This window comes from Camelus bactrianus, chromosome 1, assembly GCF_048773025.1.
Source record: "Camelus bactrianus isolate YW-2024 breed Bactrian camel chromosome 1, ASM4877302v1, whole genome shotgun sequence".
Classification (NCBI taxonomy): Eukaryota; Metazoa; Chordata; class Mammalia; order Artiodactyla; family Camelidae; genus Camelus; species Camelus bactrianus.
The window spans coordinates 16,331,689-16,350,946 of NC_133539.1; the positions used below are offsets into that span (position 1 = coordinate 16,331,689).

General features: G+C 41.3%; 2 protein-coding genes across 4 annotated transcripts in view; one reads left to right on the forward strand and one right to left on the reverse strand.

Annotated features, from left to right (window-relative positions):
• Positions 1 to 7,041, reverse strand: part of GABPA (GA binding protein transcription factor subunit alpha) — a 31,289-nt gene extending 24,248 nt beyond the window's left edge. Inside the window, exons 1-2 of one of the 2 annotated variants that reach the window (XM_010956634.3) lie at positions 6,911 to 7,041; positions 315 to 417 (exon numbers count right to left, since the gene is read on the reverse strand). In XM_010956634.3, the coding sequence (XP_010954936.1) occupies positions 315 to 391 (77 nt within the window). In that variant the 5' untranslated portion in view covers positions 392 to 417; positions 6,911 to 7,041. Of the gene's footprint in view, positions 1 to 314; positions 418 to 6,390; positions 6,530 to 6,910 lie in introns of those variants that run through there. The other variant, XM_074361188.1, reaches the window with a different exon arrangement.
• ATP5PF (ATP synthase peripheral stalk subunit F6) lies at positions 6,347 to 13,783 on the forward strand. 2 transcript variants are annotated; one of them, XM_074361236.1, is made up of 5 exons: positions 6,347 to 6,482; positions 6,953 to 6,992; positions 10,410 to 10,586; positions 12,994 to 13,118; positions 13,641 to 13,783. In XM_074361236.1, the coding sequence occupies exons 3-5, from the start codon at positions 10,423 to 10,425 to the stop codon at positions 13,676 to 13,678; spliced, it is 327 nt and encodes a 108-aa protein (XP_074217337.1). In that variant the 5' UTR covers positions 6,347 to 6,482; positions 6,953 to 6,992; positions 10,410 to 10,422; the 3' UTR covers positions 13,679 to 13,783. The 2 variants fall into 2 exon arrangements, with proteins under 2 accessions (XP_074217337.1, XP_074217336.1); XM_074361235.1 differs by lacking the exon at positions 6,347 to 6,482 and having other exon boundaries at positions 6,966 to 7,111.
• Positions 13,784 to 19,258: the final 5,475 nt, after the last annotated feature.

Genomic DNA, 19,258 nt, shown 5'->3' on the forward strand with positions numbered 1-19,258 from the left:
AAAACTCTTCCTGAAATAAAGATAATCAGCACAGACAAGAAGAGAAAGAATCAAACAGTGCCCAAGGATAAAAAACCATCACAATCAATTGCTTGATCATTATCACCTACGCTTATTACTATCTTCGGTTTAAAACTACCTTTTCCTCCCAGCTACAAACCCATTAAGTTAGAGAAAAAAGGCAATACATTATCCCCCCAAATGCTGAGGTCAGTTGAAAAAAAGGAAAAGGGCCCCAAAGAACTCTGGCTTGATCCTTAATTTTAATTCGGCATGCTGATAATATAAAAGTGGTCAATTCAAAAAATACTAACCTTTCTTCTGTGCACTCTGGTTTCTCTGTTCCATCAATCTCAATTTCTATCAGCTCCTCTGCTTCTCTCTTCGTCATGGTTGAAGTATTTCAAAAGCTCAGCCCTATAAGAGTTAAATTTTAAGACATTCTGAAATTATCTGCATAAACAGAAATGCTATATAAGAAGCAAAAACTCAATTCAAATAAAATCAGAGGTAAGCAGGAGGAAGTAACCTTCACATGTAAAGGAAAATCCATAATTTATAGATATTTACAAACTAGTTTTTGTTTAATGATATTTATTAACCAGACATGACATCATCATCACTCCACTGGATGTTCTGGGATGTTTTTCACCCAATCTTAGCTCAGTAAATTAATTTAAGTTACTCCAAAATCAAGTGACAAGTATGTCAACTATATTAAAGCAATTCAGTCTTAATAAAAGACTCAAACCTGCAGCTTAAAAATCAACATGGAGATGAACCATTTACAACTGTTCAGCTAAAAACTGTACCTTATTAGCAGAATTTACTGCAAACCACTGAACTAACAGAGTAATACAAAGTTAATCCTGGCTATGATTTTTGTTACAAATTACATATCTTATAAATGCCAGTGTAATAATCTCAAACAGCAAAATAAAATAACAAAATCACTATAGATATTTGCATTACTGCCTAAATACACACCATCACCAGTACAAGAGCCACCACCATCTCTCACTGGAATGCTCCAACAGCCTCTTCCTAACATGTTTCCCTGTGCTGCTGCCCTTGTCCCCCTACAATGTGGTCTCAGTCAGTACACAGCAGTGACCTTTTTTAAAAGTGCAGTTACATCATAGCACTCCTTTGATTGATACCAATCACAGTGAAACCTAAAGACTTTCCGATGGCCAGCAAGGCCCTATGTGAGCTACTCCCCATTCCATTACTACTGACTCCCTCGCCCACACTGGCCTCCTTGCTTGTCCTAGCTTTGTTCGTTCTTCTTGTCCCAGCATTCATCCTCTAACCTACTACAGCATTCATTTACTATAGTCTTTCTTTTTCTGTTGGCTCATTATCAAAGTGCGAAGAGCAAAACTGTCCAAACGTGACCCCAGGAACTTAAGTTGGTTTCTCTGGACTGGGGACTTCCCCTAGCTCCTAGAAGTGGGACAGGCTGTACCAGCTCTCAACTTTTCCAGGAACCAAGATCTCTGCGGTAGGCACAATAATGACCCAGAACTTGTGATTACATTCTATCATATGGCAAAGAAGAATTAAGGTTACTAATCAGCTGACCTGAACATAAAGAGAGTAGCCTAGATTATCCACATGAGTCCAATGAAATCACTTTCTTAAACTGAAGAGGTCGAGTGATTCAAAGTGAGAAGGGCTTGACTAGCCGGCTGTGACTAGTTTTGAGGATGAAAGTAAGTGGCCACAAGCCAAGGAATGCACACAGCCTCTAGAAGTGGGAAAAGAAAAGAAACAGGTCCTCCCTCACAGCCTCCAGAAGAAACACAGCTCTGCCAACATCTGATTTCACTTTTGACTTCAAGAACTGTATGGTGATAAATTGGTGTTTTTAAGCCCCTAGGTCAGTAGCAATATGTCACAGCAGCACTAGGAAACAACACAGGCTTCTTTCCCACTTCAGAAATGGCTGTAACTCTCCACAGGGCCGAACACCTCCAGCTGCTCCAGAGCTGGTTCTGACAACTTGGTCCACAAATTGCTGGCATCCGAATCTAGAATGCCTGGTACAAAAATGATGATTTTCAACACATTTCCCCTATAAGAAGAAAGAACAATAAAAGCGTGGGGCTCTCCACTGGAATAGATACACCTCATGAACATCTAGCAGAATGCCTAGACCCCAGAAAATTCTGTTTGAGATGATTAAAGAATGAAGGGATTTTGTTTTCTTGCTGATCCTGGTCTAAGACTTCCCTTCCCCCATAAAGCCTATTTCTTAATTGATACTATGTGTAAAACTGTGGAATCCATCCTGAACACTACAGCAAAACAGGTGGTGATGACCCAGCAGGGACCAACCCCGTAGAACAACATAACCTCCTCCTGGGAAAGGTGATTTGTTTACAGATGTATACAAGGTATTAAAATGTGTTGAATAAATTAATGTTATAAGAACTATTACACATGACATAAATTAACTCCAGAAGCCTAAAAGGCTTAAATATGAAAGGTAAAACTATAAAGCAAATAGAAGAAAATGGTGGGAATTTTTTTGTGATCTAAAGAGAGGTAAGGATTTATTTCTTAAATAAAATTCCAAAAACATAAATTTTGAGGAAAAAAAGCAGACAGATTTGAACACATAAAAATTAAGATTTATGTTCACCTGATAGGCTACAGAGGAGAAAAGATATTTCTCATATCCAAACGTGTATAGGGACTAATAACTGGAATAGACAGTGAACTCCTGCAAGTTGATAACAATCTCAAAAAAACCAGGGCAAATCAGAAAAGTAGGCAAAGTACAGGAAAAGGAAACTCACATAAAGGGAAACCAAAACGGCTAAGGACATGAAGAAATGCTCACATTCAGACCATTCAAAAATGCAGCTACCACTTGATACCATGTGTACATGGCAAAGATTAGAAGAGAGTCAGATCAGAAGAGGGACATGGAGGTGTAAGAGTCCTGCCTCTGCTGGTAAGAGTACAGAGAGGTCTGACAATTCTGGAGAAAAATCTGCTAGCACTTGCTCAAATAAAATACACTTATACCTATGATCCAGCAATCTTGCCCGTGGATGAGCATTCCAGAGACATTCTCATACTGACTGAGGATGCTAAGGGGAGCTTTGCTGGAGACAGCTGGAAGCTGGAGCCAATACAAGCATCCATGTAAGGGAGTACTGTGATACAAGAAAATGTGAAAGAAGCAAACACACTATGGAACTTTCACAGCAGTTAGAAACAAGGCTCTAATGTACACACACGCAGAGGCAAAATCATAAAAACTGTTCTGTACAGAAAGTGAGAAACAGAACAAGGTTTATATAGTAGGTCAGCACTTAAAAGGATCATTTACGTTTCATTTTCAGGGCCTACAGGGAAGCCCACTCCCACCTCCACAACCAACTTTTAAAAAAAGATTAGAAAGCAAGTGAATTTTCTGGGAACTTGGCGAAATAGAAAGCATTCTGAGACACTAACTGTAAGGAGACAGGGTAGGGGAGTTCTCTGGAGAAAGAGAACCAGGCACAGCTTTCTTTCTTTTTTTCAAACTCAAGACAAACGCAGCAGGAATTTGCAGCCCGCTGAGAGTGGCTTGGGCTGTTGGCAAGTGCAGGGCTGGGTGAGGTGAACCTGTCAGAGGCTGGTGTTCCTGGGGCTGTTTCCCTTCCATCAGGCCACAGACAGCCAGGTGTGCAGCCCCGAGTCCTGGGTGCCGGTCTCCTGAGTGATCAGGTGTCCAGGCATGGCCTTCCTGACATAAGAGAAGCCATTTTCGGCCTAAGCCATTTTGGGATCTTAGCCTGGCCACAGCACTTGTCCTTGAACAGGCCTCAGTAATAAAGATTTTAAAGAGTAACAACAGTGAAGATCATTAAGTCCGCTGCAGACTCCCAGTTGTGTTCCAAAGGCAAAGATTAACCTGAAGCACTTTCTTGAACAGTTTTGCAGAATCTAACCCCCTTCAAGCACTCAACTACCAGATCAACTGGAACCTAAGGGATGATGATGTTGACCTTTCTGACCCTCATGTCTTCAATCAACTAAAGCTTAGACTCTGTCAACTCCCCACCCGCCCACCCTGCCCCTATTCTATGCTGCATTCTCCTGTTCAAGCCCCTTCATGAATATGCATATACCATCTAAACCCTTTCATGAATATGCATATACCCTTAGCTTAATACTTTCCTGATTTAGGGAAAGATCCCTGGTGTTCTCCTTATTTGATACAAGTAATAAATCCTTCCTTCTCCTGATCTTTGGCTCCATCATGTCTTCTGACTTGACATTCACCTGAAAACTGCTTTCAGGTAACAAAACCAGAGCCTGAGAAATGGCCCTAAGGTCTTATCAGCAGGGATACCTGTGGCACCCGTTAATATAAGCACTAATACGGGGTTGTTAAAAAAAATTTATCCTATGATCTTCCAAAAAAGTTAAGAGATCAGTTTCAAGAAGGTGCCAAATAAAGAAAAAAAAAAAAAAAAAAGAATCCCATGTAATTCTGGAAAAAAAAAATGTTACTTCACAGTCTCTGAATTCATCTTCCTCTTTCTTTCTCAAGTTCTCTAAATTTAGTCTAAAAAAGCAACGGAGAGATTTGGGAAGTCATCCGAATCTTTGATATCGCTGCTTGAGTGGGTCTTAGCTCTTTTTCTGGAACCAATTCCCCAGAATTCTATGCCAATACTTAACATATGGAGAAGAGAACAGTACTTGGAGCCTTTCCACCTAGGGAAAGGTGCCCCTTGACACCCTGGTTTCTCCTAGATTAAATTTAATCTGGATTCAAAACGCTTCACAAAATGAATACAAACTAAACTTAAATTTAACTAAAAATTCCAGGAAAGGCTAGTATTCTTTAAAATACAGTTATGTTTAACATTCTCTTTTAGAGCCAGAGATAACTTGAGGGTCATTCTTCTTTATTGGAAAACATTATTAGTTTACACAGTTTAGGGTAATTTTTCCCAGGAAAGCTAAATACATAAATAAAGGATAAATAAATACAAGTATAAGCCTGATCAACTGTACGTTTCCTCGTGCTAAAAAATACTTTTAAATACCTGAAGAAATTAAAACACATTTCTGTTCTTCAAAGATAAAATCAATACGGAAAGAAAAGTAAAGCATATACGTGTGTGGGTGTGTGTGTACCTGTGGAGAGAGAAAGCAAGTGTGGAGAAAGGTTAACACTTAGTGACCCTTGAGGGTGAAAGTGTTGCTTGTATAATTTCACTGCATAATTTTTTGTCAATTTTCCTGTAGACTTGGAAGTTTTATAAATAAAAGCTGGAGGGAGATTAAAGTCAACAGTTCTAATTTAGTATTCAGCCTCCATATGCTCTCATGACTTGCCCCAATTTAACATCTAGCTCACTATTTTCTTACTTCAAGACTATATATCCCTCATGGCATTTGGTCCTGTAGGTGCAATCCAGGTAAAATTAATTTAAGTCCACCTAGTGTCGGGATATGTTTCAAAATAAATAAGCTTGGAAAGCCTGAATCAAATCTAAGAAAGATTTCATTATTTCTTTAAAGAAGTTTCGAACGAGTTGACCAGTTTCCTTTGGTATTTAAGACAACACAGTACCCAAGAATATTATCACTGCCCAGTTCTTCACTTTGCTCAAGCGGACCCTCCCAAATCTTTGCTCCGCCCACGACTCAGACCTACTGCGTGTATTTCTAAATTACTAGTCATCATCTTGCAATGCAATGTTAGGCGTAGTCCTCCCAGCCGTTAATCTAATCAGAGTAGGCTTCCTAAACACAAACACGCGCTCGCTTACTTTTCGGTCCACCAAAAAAAAAAAAAAAACCCTAAAAAAGCTGACAAGCTACGTTAACCCATCATTTTCCTCATGTCTTACTTCCTCGTTTTTAAAAGAAACCCAACAGACACCATATACATTAGTAGATGGCTTTGATGCAACTGTAAGACAATTCTAGAAAGACAACTGGATTTGAAGTGAGAGCGAATCGCTGAGCTGGCAAGGACACAGGGTTTGTATCTTCCTCTGAAATCCCGGGGGCATCAGGATCAGATGCCGACCGCGGCGACTGTGGACCACCGCGGACAGTCGGGTGGGGGACAGTGCGGGAAGAGGGCGGCGAAAGGTGACACGAACGACCTGGGACCCGGGGGCGTGCGGCTCCGCAGAGCCCCGCGCCGCGCGCCCCCCGCCCCTCCCCTCAGCTCCCCGCACAGCCTCCTCCGCCCCTCCCCACCCGGCTCCCTCAAGTCTCCACGAACGGAAATGGGAGTCACAGCGCCGGGGACCAGCGGAAACAAAACACAGAGGCGGCCGCGGGGGGGCCGCGGTGGGGGAGAAGGCCCCGGAACGAAGCCGGCCCGCGCGGGCCCGCGCTCCCCTCCTCCCCCGCGGCCGCACTCACCCGCTCCGGATTCGGCCCCGTCGCCCCCGCCCGCGCTCCAGAGCCGGCTGAGAACGACAGCGGCGCGGGCTCCACGTGCAGCGCCTCTCCCGGTAAGACCCGCAGCTCCCGCGACTCGAAGTGGGAGGCCGCTGGGCCCTTCCCGCGAAAACGGCGCTGAGAAACTCCAACCCCCCCTCCCGCCTCCCAGGCACCCCCGGGTCCGGGACTACAACTCCCAGCAGGTTGCGCGAAACGAAGCCCGAGGCAACGGAGGCTCGCGAGGCACAAGGGAGCACAACGCCTCAATCCGCTTTGTTTCACACTCTTGTCACTTTGTCTGCACAAAGCGTGCACTTCACCACCCCAAGAAGTAGGACGCTGATTCCGGGAGGGCTGTGGGAGAGTAACTGAACTAGGGGAAAGGCCAGTCCGAGTGCGCATGCGTACACAACAAGGTTTCCGAGAGGGAAAAACAGCGGGTCAAGATGGGCAAAGGAAAGATGGCGGAGGCGTCGCCAGGGGACCCGGAAGCACTTACCCTCCACTTCCTCCTCCTGTTTGGTTTCTGTCTCACCTACAGCCGTCCGGTCGCAGACTGTCTCCGAGACGCTTCCTGTCCGGTGAGTGTCGACCGACTGAAACGGCGGCCCATAATGCATTGCGATGGCGGGTGGGGGCGGAGCCAGGGCCGGAAGTAGAACGGCGGCGGCGGCTCTGGCAGCTCGGGACTTCGTGCAAGGTGACTGGGAGGGTAGCTGGACTAACTTGGCCTCTTGGGACTCGGATTCTGGATTTGTTCTCGGGGTCTGGGATGTCCATTAACTCTGTCCTTCAGGAAGGGAGGGCAGCCTTTTGTCCGGGGCACTTTCGCGGCCTGGCCCCTGGTCATTGCTGACCGCGGCGTTTTTAGGCCTTGAAGTTTTGCGGCGGACTCAGTAGACAGCCGTGGTAATGCCGCTCTGAGGGCAAACGAGGTGGCGCGGGAGGCGGCGAGGCCGGCGTTTCTTGGACCCGCGCGGCCGGGCTAGGGCAGCCCAAGGTCATGCCCACGGGGCAGGTGTGCAGCCAGGCCTGCCAAACAGGGGCTCGCGGGAGATTGTTCTGAACTTAAGGCAGAAAGAGGGGAAAGGGTAATAGTAATCTTAAAAGTTTGCATCCCAGCCAATCTCACTTGCCCTGCACAATCACACCCCTCGGAAGCCCTAACGAACGGGACCCTAGCTGGGGTAGAGTGGCTGACTGCTTGAATTGGGAGAGAGGCCAGATTGCGCATGCGAACACAACACGGCTTCCAAAACGGAAAAAGAGCGGGGGCATAGTTAGGTGCATTTTGGATTGACTTCAGGATTATGTGTAGAAGAGGCAGCGAAAGGACTAACCTTTGGTCAGTCATCACCGTAAGCAGGATGCATACTCTCACTCACCACCAGGCCTCTGCGCATGCCGTGCCGTTTTGTTGCTTTCCCCTGTTTTTCTGTATCAAATTTCTTGTCATAGGCTGGCGCGGCCTCCCAGAGTAATGGAATAGGGAACTTAATCACGGTTGGTATTTTATATCTAATGGTGTAATAGCAAGTGTCTTACTGATTAGATATTTAATCAGTGGGGGAAATAATGGAAGGGAATAAAGGAAAAGGAACAAGTTTTGATAGGTTATGCATTCATTTTTTTAGGTAAGTTAAATTTTAGGTCCCTGTAAAGACTTATGAAAGGATGAGAGATGTTGAAGGTATAGGTTTGAAGTTCAGGAAAAAGACCAAAAGTCGAGGTGTGATTTGGGAATCATCTAATACTTAGAAAACAAGAAGATGGATTGTACTCATGTTGCAGTAGGAATAACATGGTCTTTGCCATCATCTAGACTTAGAGTAAATTAACTGTGGAAATATGGGTAGTTAATAACCTTTCTTAAACATTGCTTTATTATCTGTAAAGGAGGGATAACACCTTCCTGTGTTTCTTAACAATATTGCCATAAGGGTACAGGAGAGAATATGTATGGAAGTACTTTACAGAATACCTAGAGCTGAGCAAATGTTAGGTGATCTTATTGCTGAGTGTTAAATGTGTCTTTAAGTTGCCAAAAGGGAAAATATACATTGAGTTGAACAATTTCAAAAATATATTTGTGTCCAGTCGGATTTCTATTGTGTTAACTGGGAACAAGTACTAACCTCCAAGCCTCAGTTTCTGTATATGTAAAATGGGAATGATTAAGTAGCATCTTAAGGTCTTTAGTTTTTTGCTTGGAGTCTTTCTCAAGTATTTTTCTCTGATGGGGTGTAAGAGTGATGTATGATGAGTTCTTTAATTTCTTCAGATACTTTGCTTTCATCCTGGCAGGGGAAGGATATTTTGTTGATTGTAGGATTTCTTTTGGTGGTTTTTATGTGCCATTTCAGGGCTTCTCAACCTTGGCCCTGTTGACATTTTCGATCAGATAGTTCTTTGTTGTAGGTAGGCTGTTACTATTACTGTAACTGTTACAGGATGTTTTGCAGCATCTCAGTTTTTACCCCCTAGAGGCCAGTAATACTCACCCATATCCCAGACGTCTTCAGACGTTGCCAGATATCTTCTAAGGTTAATGAAGACACACAAAATATGAACTCTAATTTTTATTATTAAGTTCAGCAGATATAAATTAATGTGTCACATTGCTGTAAAAGTTTCTAAATGCTCATTCCCATTTTGGTATTCCTATAAACCAGTAACAGTACGACCTTTGGTCCACAGACCGCATCTTGAGCAGTAGTATTGTAATTTAATAGCAGCCCTATGTTAGTATGACAGTGGTTATCATTTTATTGCTTTTAGGTAATTGGGGGAAGCCAGGAGAATCATGTTAGCATGTCAGGTTTTCACTTTATCTTTAAGGTTCAGAAATTTTACCAGGCTATATTGAGGTGTGAATCTTTATCATCATTCCAACATAGGATTTATTTCTTTATGTCTTTATTTCTTTATTTAATGGGCTTTATTTTTTAAAGCAGTTTTAAGTTTAAGAGACATTAAGTGGAGAGTACAGAGTTTCCATATTTTTTTTTTAATTAAAAAAATTTTTTTCCCTACATAGGGTTTAGTAATCCCTTTCAGTTTAATAAACTCAGTCTTTCTTAATCTGGGGAAATTTCTTCTAATTATTTATGGTCTCCTTATTCCTTTTTTGGAATTCCTTTCTACATATAATTGTGTTTTTTGCATTTGATCTTTCAAGACAGTAAATGAGATCTCAACTGAGATTGTCTAATTTATCTACTGAATTTTTTTAGTTAGAAAATCACGTATTTTAGCTTCGGTAAGTCTAAGGACTTGGAAGTCTTTAAGTCCTTATTTTAAAAATTCAGACTTTCTTCACAAATTCTATTTCACTGATTAGGTTGTACTGCTTGATTTTCCCTCTGTTATTGGTGAGCTCCTTTGGACTAGTTGCTGGTTCTGTGGGACTTGGATTTGATTGTTACAGTATTCTTGAATGCCTGGAATCCTACAATTGTAACAGGCAGAGCTGTTTCCCTTTCTGTGGGCCTATGAAGTAGAAAATGAGGTTGAGGCAACTATCTCCAGTCTCCCTGCCCAGCCCCATTTTGCCTTTTGAGGGAGTTAGAGAAACCTGGTTCTTTAATTTGGTTAATCAGTATTGTTCTTTTTCTGCTGAGGGTAGACAGTTTTCTAACATCTTAACTCGACTGTTTCCTCTGTTTCAAGACTAAAGTCATGGAGAAGAAACACTCCGACCCAGGTTTCAAGCTTTCTTTCTGCATCTAATTCTAGTGGAGCTGCACACAGGCCTGAGTGCTTCATAACTGCTGCTTGGGTCCCTGGGCCTTTTGGTTAAGAAGCAAAAAACTTGCACTGGGGAGTAGAGAGGGGAAGGGAGCTATGGTGGGGTGACTGTTCTGGGTATTCACTGGGTTGTGGTCTGACTTAAGTTCTGTAGCAGTCAGTAGAATGAAATGCCCATTATAGCATATTTAGAGGTGTCTTACAGTTATATGTATTTCAGAGTTTCTTAAGTTTCTGGTGCTTGTTTCCAGTAACAGAATCACCATGATCCTTCAGAGGCTCTTCAGGCTCTCCTCTGTCCTTCAGGCCGCAGTCTCGGTCTCTTTGAGGAGGAACATTGGTGTTACAGCAGTGGCATTTAATAAGGAACTTGATCCTGTTCAGAAGCTCTTCGTGGACAAGATTAGAGAATATAGAAATAAGCGACAGTAAGTGGTTAGATAATCAACCATGATGTAAACATGAGTATTCAAAGTATGTAAGTTTTGAGATGGTAATAAAAAGTTACTTGGTGTTTGCAAGTGTCTAAGACCTTCATTGAGCTGATTCCTGATAAAGATTTGGTAGGTGCGCTAAGAGAAGATGAGGGTCTTTTTGAGTTTCAAAATTTATATAAAATCATTTATTATAAACTAGAATCAATTTATACAAGTACATGGTCTCTTGGAAATCATTTGGGAACTATATATGAGAAAACTAAGCCCCTTAGACATTGATTAGACTAAGGTCATAAAATTAATTGTGGGTAAAGCAAATATTCTAAAGCAAATATTCTAACTCAGTTTAGTGTCTTTTCTGTGACATCATGATTTTGGGGAAACTTATAAACACAGTATTTTTCCTTTAATGTTATTTCCATAGTTATATATTTCTGGGAATAGCAGAAGACTAAAATGGCATAAAGCAAGTCCAGGAAAAACATGATTATAGAACCACACAGTTTTGGAGATGAATAATAACCTTAGGCATCATCGGTTCAACCCCCAAGTCTTTGGAAAGTGATAATAGATCAATTCAGAGTTTCATTTGCTTTTATTTAGTTGTCTACCACGTGCAAAGCACTGGAATATTAACAGTGGTGGGCCACGAAGAAAGATGCCACGTTGTGTTTCCACAGTATTCTTAAAGTCTGATGGGGTAGAAAGTTTGTAAGCAAGTAAATACAGAGTAAGGTAAAATAAGTTAGAAGCTAGGCTGGTGACACATTCAATGTTTGGGAGTTCATAGGAAGGAATGTTCCTTTCTAGCTGGTGCCTTTTGGAAGGCAGCTTAGAAGAGTGAATGTTTCTAGAAGCTTGTGGATACTAGAGCTGGGTGACAGTCATTAAAGTATCTGGTTGAAGGCTCAGTTGGAACTTTGCTGTATATCTCAGTAGCTATTATCCACACGTGGCTATTCAAATTCTAATTCAGTATAAATAAAAATTCAGTTTCGTGGCCTCCTAAGCCACGTTTCTAGTGCTCACTGGCTTTCTGGCTAGCGGCTGCTGTATTAGACAGCACAAATGCAGAGCATTTCTGTTATCGTGGAAAGTTCTAGTGCACATACTGACGTAGAAGAAAATTGGATCCATGACAAGAAACATCATTAACAAGTTCTTAAATTAGAGCTGGCTGGGTATTTTTTTGTGAAAATTTTGTATGAATAAATAGGACCCTATACTTTTATCATAGATATGTGTGAAAATACTTACCCTTGATGGAGTTTGCACTTGTAAATTTTTTATTTACTACATTGTTCATTGATAAGTGGGCAGTAACATTATGACAAACAGAAGAATTTGTGCAAATAATTAGATTAATTGGCCCCACGGCTGGTCTGTGATGCTGTATTGATCTTCCCAAAGTACAACTCTAATTTTGCCATTTTATTGCTTAGCAAACAAAATACAAACTCCCAGGCTTAGCATTTCTGGCCTTCCGTGGTCTCGGTCCTGCTGGCTTTTCCGTCCAGACTGCCTAGTATTCTCCACATACCGCCAGTGCTTTATCACATCCTCATCCTTGGTTTTTCAGTCTTCGATCATCTCAAATTAAATCTGACTCAAATGCCTGCTTTGCCACCAGTGCCACCTTTTTAAAATGAAGTTTTCCTGATTAGCTTAGGGCAAGTACTCCCTCAACTCGAGTAGCTTTTTGTTAAAACGTGTTTTTGAAGCTTTCACCTAACTCCCTTACAGCGTAAATGTTTATAAATGTTATTTTTTTTCTTCTAAGTGGCAAAACCTCTGAGTACATGGAATAATTTGCTTCTTTATTAGGCCCCCATTATAGAGACTTAGAGGTATTAAGATCTCTTGAAATCCGTTCTGTGGTGGTTGATTTAAGTCACAGTGGAAGTGGGTAACTGAGAGCCCCCTGTGTGCCAGGCACTGAGCTGAGTGGCATATGTGCATGATGAATCTCTCATTCTCTCAACACCACTGTCAGGTGAGACTCGCAGTTGTAGGTGTAGGAACTAAAGTTTGGAGTGTGTCATGCCTTGCTGTAGTTCACGCAGTTTACTAAATTGTAGAGCTGACGTCGAGATGGAGCTGTCATTCACCCCAGAGCCCGCAGACTTAGCCTTTACACCTTACTGCACCTTAGGCCCTGAGAGAGTAATAAGTATCCTTGATACTAACAAACCTTAAATGTTACAGGTTTGTTTAAAGCTGCCTCATTTATGTGAGACCTCATCATATTTAAAATATTTCGAATTGAAATTCAAGTGGAAATACTTGAAAAGTCTGTTTTTCTCTACATTTAGATCTATGAAACCTGATTATGAAAAGTAATTTTGGTTGTGTAAACTAATGCTTAAAATAAGCTTTTACTGGATCATTTCTACAACAGGACATCTGCAGGACCTGTTGATACTGGCGCAGAATATCAGCAAGAACTGGACAGGGAGCTTTTTAAGCTTAAGCAAATGTATGGCAAAGCAGACATGAATACGTTCCCCAACTTCACATTTGAAGGTAAGTCTTTTTAGTCACAGATTCATTCTTGTGGGAGGTGATTTTAAGTGGAGAATATTTTTACTTACTTGGGTTGTTCAAAGGATTAAATGACGATTATATGTAAATTTATAAGGCAGTGACTTGTGCATGGGAAGCTCTGGGATAAATGTTCGCTTTTGGAATAGGAGATCACATAACATAGAGGTTAATTGGTGGGAATCTAAAATCAAACTCCTTGATTTTGAATTCTGACATTATCAGTCATGAGCTGTGTGATTTTGAATAGTTGCCTGGTACCTGTTTCTCATCTGACAATTGGAGAGAATTATACTATCTTCCTCATATGGTAGTTGTAGTTAAATGACATAATATATGTAAAGTTAATTAATAGAGAGCCTGAATAAATATTAAGCAGTTGTTACATTTCCATGTGGATTTTTTTTAATCAGAAGATTGATGAATTAAATAGTGAATCTTTCTAGAAAATGCATTTTATTGCAGCGTAGCTAAGCTTGAACATTTTTTTTTCCTTCTTCTTAGAGCCCAAATTTGAAGCTGTTGAAAAACCACAGTCCTGAAGAGAGAATGTAAAATTTTTTGGTAATTTGTCTTAGATTAATTATACAGCTGATCAGAAGTATCAGAATAAACATACATTTCACAATTATCAAATGTTCTTTTAATTCTGATTCCAAGTAAATTATTTGGTGATGTTGGATGTATGCTTGAGTGTATTGAATTCTGGGTTTTTAGATCCTCCCATTTGTTATAACAAAGCAGGTGGAGACCTTGGAGTAATTGGTTACAACTTGCCGGTAACTTGCCAGACTCTTCTCAGTGTGCCGGGTATCCTTTCTGTTGTGGAGACTGATTGCCTGAGGGGAGCCACCCTGACTTTAGGAATGTTCGCTGGGGAGGGCTGATATTTCAGGAAGCTCTGGTGTGACTGTGAATGTGTACAGGAACGTCCGTTGTGTTTTAATTTCCACCTCCTTGTATGTTAAATGCTGTTATTTTCCCAGTAACCCAGATCCCTCCTCTTCCTTTGCAGCGTTTGGTCATAGAGTCTGTTTGAGTGCCGTGTGGATAGTGGGAAGCTGGGGGCAGGGGAGAAAAGGGTTCTACAAGGAACTTCCTTTAAAAGATTAAGCTGAAAGGTGGTGTTTTGCCCAAGTGATGGAAGATCCAGCAGATAATGTGCCAGGTAAGTGGCGTACCAGGCACATCAAAATTTAGGTGGCTCTCTCGGAAATTATTTTTAATAATTTTTTTTAAAGGGGGAAAACAGCTGTGCCTTTTTGTATCTGACAGTCTCTGACTTGGGTCAGTAAATATGGGTCTTTAATAAAGCTTTAGAGATTTTCTTTAAAACTGTCAAGTCTGAAAAGCAGCCTTCCTTGTGAGGTTAGCTCACTTCAGAAGAGGGGAGGTGGGGTAGCTCAGTGGCAGAGCATATGCTTAGCATGCATGAGGTCCTGGGTTCAATCCCCAGTACCTCCATTTAAAAAAAAAAGAGTATATTTCAGTCTGGTGTGCCATATTAGCTGAAGTCAAACCTGGTGAGGAATACCTTTCTCAAAAGATCCACAAATATTTCCTAATAATGTGAGTGTGGTTAAACAGTAAGATGTGAAGCAGTGGAGTTGGGGACGGTAAAGTAGTAGGAGGAAACCACCCAGTTTTCTTCAAAAGACGCTAAGCAGTGAGGGTCAGCGGAACTACTTTTACTTAAGTCCCTGTAGGCGATGACATGGAATTCCGTGTTGGGTTCCGGCACCATGAAAGGTACCTGAGGAGGTCTAGCTCAGGTCCTTTCTCTGACCTGCCCTGAAATGGCTCTTCTCCACCTCGCTGTGGCCGGCCAGCAGCCTGGGGTCAGCAGTGCCCCTGCCAGTCGAGGTAGAGAAGGGACCGACCCTTTCCACGCATGCAGCCCTCTCCTACTGAAGAGTTTGGTTGAATTTTACCTTTTATCATCTCATATGTATTTCTTCACATCTTTTTTTTAATCTGTCTCAAAACTGTTGGAAGTTTGCTTGAACATCACAGTCTCTTCTTTATGTCAGCAGAAGGACTCGATTCGTGGCTGACTGCGAGAATACTGTGTTAAGCACCCTCCTCTTGTGCACTGCATCATAGGGTTATGTGTCTATAGTTGATTTGGGCCCAAGAAATGCTCTGTTTTTTCCAACGGAATGCTATAGTGGTGCTTCAAGTCATGCATGTTAACCAAGGCCTCATCTTCAGAGCGCCTTCCTCTTTCTGGTGAGGTTGCCCCAAATATGCAACCTCTAGCCTTTCTGTCACTTCAGCCTGTCAGTGTGCTGCTCATCCTGCACTTACCATTTGGGGCCACCTTATGTGTTACTACAAGTAACCTCAACCTTCTAGGCTTTAAGCTGTTTAAATGGCATTTTTCTCCCTTGCCTGGTGGTGTGGGCTGAATTGTGTTCCTTTAAAATTCAGACGTTGAAGCCCCAAGTCTCAGAACTTAACACTGTGATTGTATTTGAGGGTAGGACCTTTAAAGGGGATTGAGTTAAAATGAGGTTGTTAGGGTGAGCTTGAATCCAGTCTGACTGGAGTTCTAAGAAGACTGTACTTACAAGAAGAGTGAATTTGAGTTGGGGAAAGGTACAGAGAACTGCAAGTGGACAGGTCCCTGCCTGTTGCCTATCCAGTGCTACCTTTAATAATGGTAATAAAGAGGACTTCTGTTCTAGGCAATTTTTACTTATTTAAATCCATTCAATGTAGGATTCTTTTTTGTTTTTGACTATTACTGTTTCTCTGATTGTCGGTGCCCTTGGTGGAGCAGGCCTGTATAAGTACTGGCTCTCTTTGGTTGGGTTAATGTGTGAGTTCTTGGAGGGCTCTTTGGGCTAGAAAGTCTCCATATTATACAGATTACCTTAAATGGGAGGTAGAGTCCAGTCCACCTCTTCCAGACTCCCCTTAGCTCCCACCCCAGTGGTACAGGCTGCAGTCTCTTTGTTTCAGATGTTTGCTCCCAGACATGACAAGAAAGCTCAAGGTCAACTACTTTCAAAGATGCCTACATCTTTGCCCTGAGACATTGTGGGAAGATAGGCGCCTCACCATTTCCCCTGCTCTCTCCCTGGATATCTTTTTCCAACTCTCCTTCACTGCTCAAATAGCTAGTTGCTTCTTGGCAGGTGCCTTCAATTTTTGCTGGTGATTCTCTTTAAAATTCTCATTACTAGCCTTGGGGATGAGTTGGGGAATAGAACTCACAACTTGACAAACTAACACAATTTGGACACTTTGTTCTCTGTGTCTGTCCATTCCTCACCCCCCAGCCCCAGTTCAGCCCTGTACATAATGAAGGTATCAATATATAAAAGTTCATGGACTTTGTGTGGTGGGATGAAGGGGAGAGGACCAGGGTAATAATTTCAGGGTAGCACCACTGTCTCTTCCTAAACATCAAAGCAGGTATTTATACCCAGATCACTTACGGGTTTCTTTAGAAAGTGAGGTATTTATCTTCAGCCTTCCAGCAATAGAAGTCCCAATCAACAATGTGTTTCATGAATATATCATATCTTTATGTATAAAACTTTTTTCATTCTCTTTGCTATATGTTATCCTAAAATTGAGAAAAATAAATTTTTTGACCTACAGCAACTTCAGTATAATTCATGGTAGTTAAATATTTGGAAGGAACAGAAACTTGAAAAGTTAAATGACAGGGGCAACTTTAGGAATCCAACTACAGATCTTAAGAAAAATCTCAATTTTTATGCCATCTTTAAGAAGCACATTCAGTGTTGAAAACATTGTAAAATGGAACTTTAAAACCATCTGCCTGTGATCTTAGAGTATTTTAACAAATCCTTGGTTGACACAACTATTCATTTGAGAGAATATTCTTAGTAGAAAGTATAAGGACATTATACTCTAGTATGTCTTAATTAGTACATTTTTTTTTCAAACTTGGTTAATAAAAATATGACATACTAAAAAGTAATACATAAGATTAAATAGAAGGTGAAACCAAACAGGACCCTGTAGGGCACTCCCTGGCACAAAAACCCTTTCACTTCCCCTGTTTCTTGTTTGTAGGAGAAAAAAACGGCTTTAGTCTCCCTCCTAGGCCTTCCCCGAGTTCCAAAGAGCAGGCTCAACAGTTGGTAGGAGAGCAGAGTCCCAGGACTCCTGGCCCCTCCTGAGGGACACAGGGAACAGGCTGATGCGGGTCTGAATTGTTCTGCAGAAGCTAAGCCCCCACCTCGGTGGAGGATGGAGGCTACCTGCTGACCACAAGCACACAGACCTCAGACTGGTTGGAACCAGAAGGTTGTGAGATTCCAGAGACATCACCCTGTTACCTCACCACAACCGGTCATAAGAGTCACACATCCTGAAGCCCTCACCCCAAATTTTTCCTTTGAAAAACTGAAAATCCTCAGGGAGTTTGGGCCTTTTGAGCACAAGCCATCTCTCTGCATGGCCTTTGCAGTAAACCTTTCTCTGCTCCAAACTTTCATATTTTGCTCTGACCTCACTGTGCTTGGGGCACACGAACTTAGGATCAACAATAAAAGTACAAGTATATAAAATTTTACAGTTTATCTTAAATTTCCTGACCAATTACTACTACCCAAAATGTCCCAAGCTCATAATATAATAAGAAACAAGATAGAAAGTTGTATTTTAAAACTTTAGAGTGGAGAAATATTTTAAGATCTTTTTAAGAACTATGTGGAAATTGATGCCTAATAACTAAAAGGAGTAAGATAAGAGGAAAATAATTTCTCTTCAGCCTTAATTCATGGAACAATAATTTGTGTAACTTTGCATAATAAATAAACTAGATTATAACACTGCAGAATATAACATTTTATTAATATTCTAAATCTGGAAAAACTATCAATAAATAGTCTTTAAATGACCCTTTCACAAGTGCTATTTTGATCTTTAAAAATTCAGCATTTATTAGACACTGACTACACATTAGATACAGTTAAATACTTCGGGGCTTCTAAAGATGTACATAAAAACATGATTCTTTTCTCAAAGTACTTCTAGATAGGTAGTGATGCTGGAGATGTATATACATAACTGTATTGTGAAATAAAACCAAAAGTGCCATGAGAAAACCAATCAAGTGCTATGGAAATTCAAAGAAAGAAACTTCTTTTAGTGGGGAGCACCAGGGAAGGCTTCATAGAGAAGATGGAATTCCAGCTGAGCCATGAAGAGGAACTAGAATTTACATATCCTGTGATTAGGAGTCTGTGTTCCAGGTAGAGGAGGAGGTAAAAAGGGTTGTTGAGATGGAGTGAACTTAGTTCAGTTTGATGGGTGCATAAGGCAACTAAGAGTAGCGGAACATGTAGATGTGACAATATGACCAGATCCGTATGTGTGGGAGTCGGGGGAGGCCCTGAATTTCAGACTAAAATGTTTAGACCTCTGTGAGGGGTCATGTAAAAGAAAAGAGTGAAAGATTTTTAGCAAGGGGATGGGAGAGAAAGAGAAGGGAGTTGATGATGATCAAGAGAGTAACCCCGCAGTAACTGTTGGACTGATGGCATGGGAGAGGGAGAGGCTGAGGGGGAAAGGAGCCTTTAGAACAGGAGAGATTAAAATTGCTAGTAAGAATGATTGGTTTTGGTCTTTTTGGATATATATCCAGGAGTGGAATTGCTGGGTCATCTGGTAGTTGTATTTTTGGTTTTTTGAGAAACCTCCATGCTGTTTTCCACAGTGGCTGCACCAATTTACATCCCTGCCAACAGTACAAGGGTTCCCTTTTCTCTACATCCTCACCAGTGCTTGTTATTTGTAGACTTTTTCATGATAGCCACTTTGACAGGGGTAAGGTGATATATCACTGTGGTTTTGATTTGTATTTCCCTGATAATTAGCAATGTTGAACATCTTTTCATGTGCCTATTGGCCATCTTCATTTCTTCTTTGGAAAAATGTATATTCAGTTCTGCCCATTTTTTAATTTGGGTTGTTTGGTTTTTTGCTGTTGAGTTGTTTGAGCTGTTTTTATGTATTGGATATTAATCCCTTATCAGTCATTTGATTTGCAAATATTTTCTCACATTCAGTAGGGTGTCTTTTTGGTTTTTTGATGGTTTCCTTTTTGTGCAAAATCTTTTAAGTTTAATTAGGTTCCATTC

Excerpts from the sequence above, each read along its gene's own strand:
- ATP5PF (XM_074361236.1), top strand. The coding sequence starts at position 10,423 with ATGATCCTTCAGAGGCTCTTCAGGCTCTCCTCTGTCCTTCAGGCCGCA. Across the intron at positions 10,587-12,993 it reads GAATATAGAAATAAGCGACA|GACATCTGCAGGACCTGTTG; the intron begins GTAAGTGGTTAG and ends TTTCTACAACAG. Across the intron at positions 13,119-13,640 it reads CCCCAACTTCACATTTGAAG|AGCCCAAATTTGAAGCTGTT; the intron begins GTAAGTCTTTTT and ends CCTTCTTCTTAG.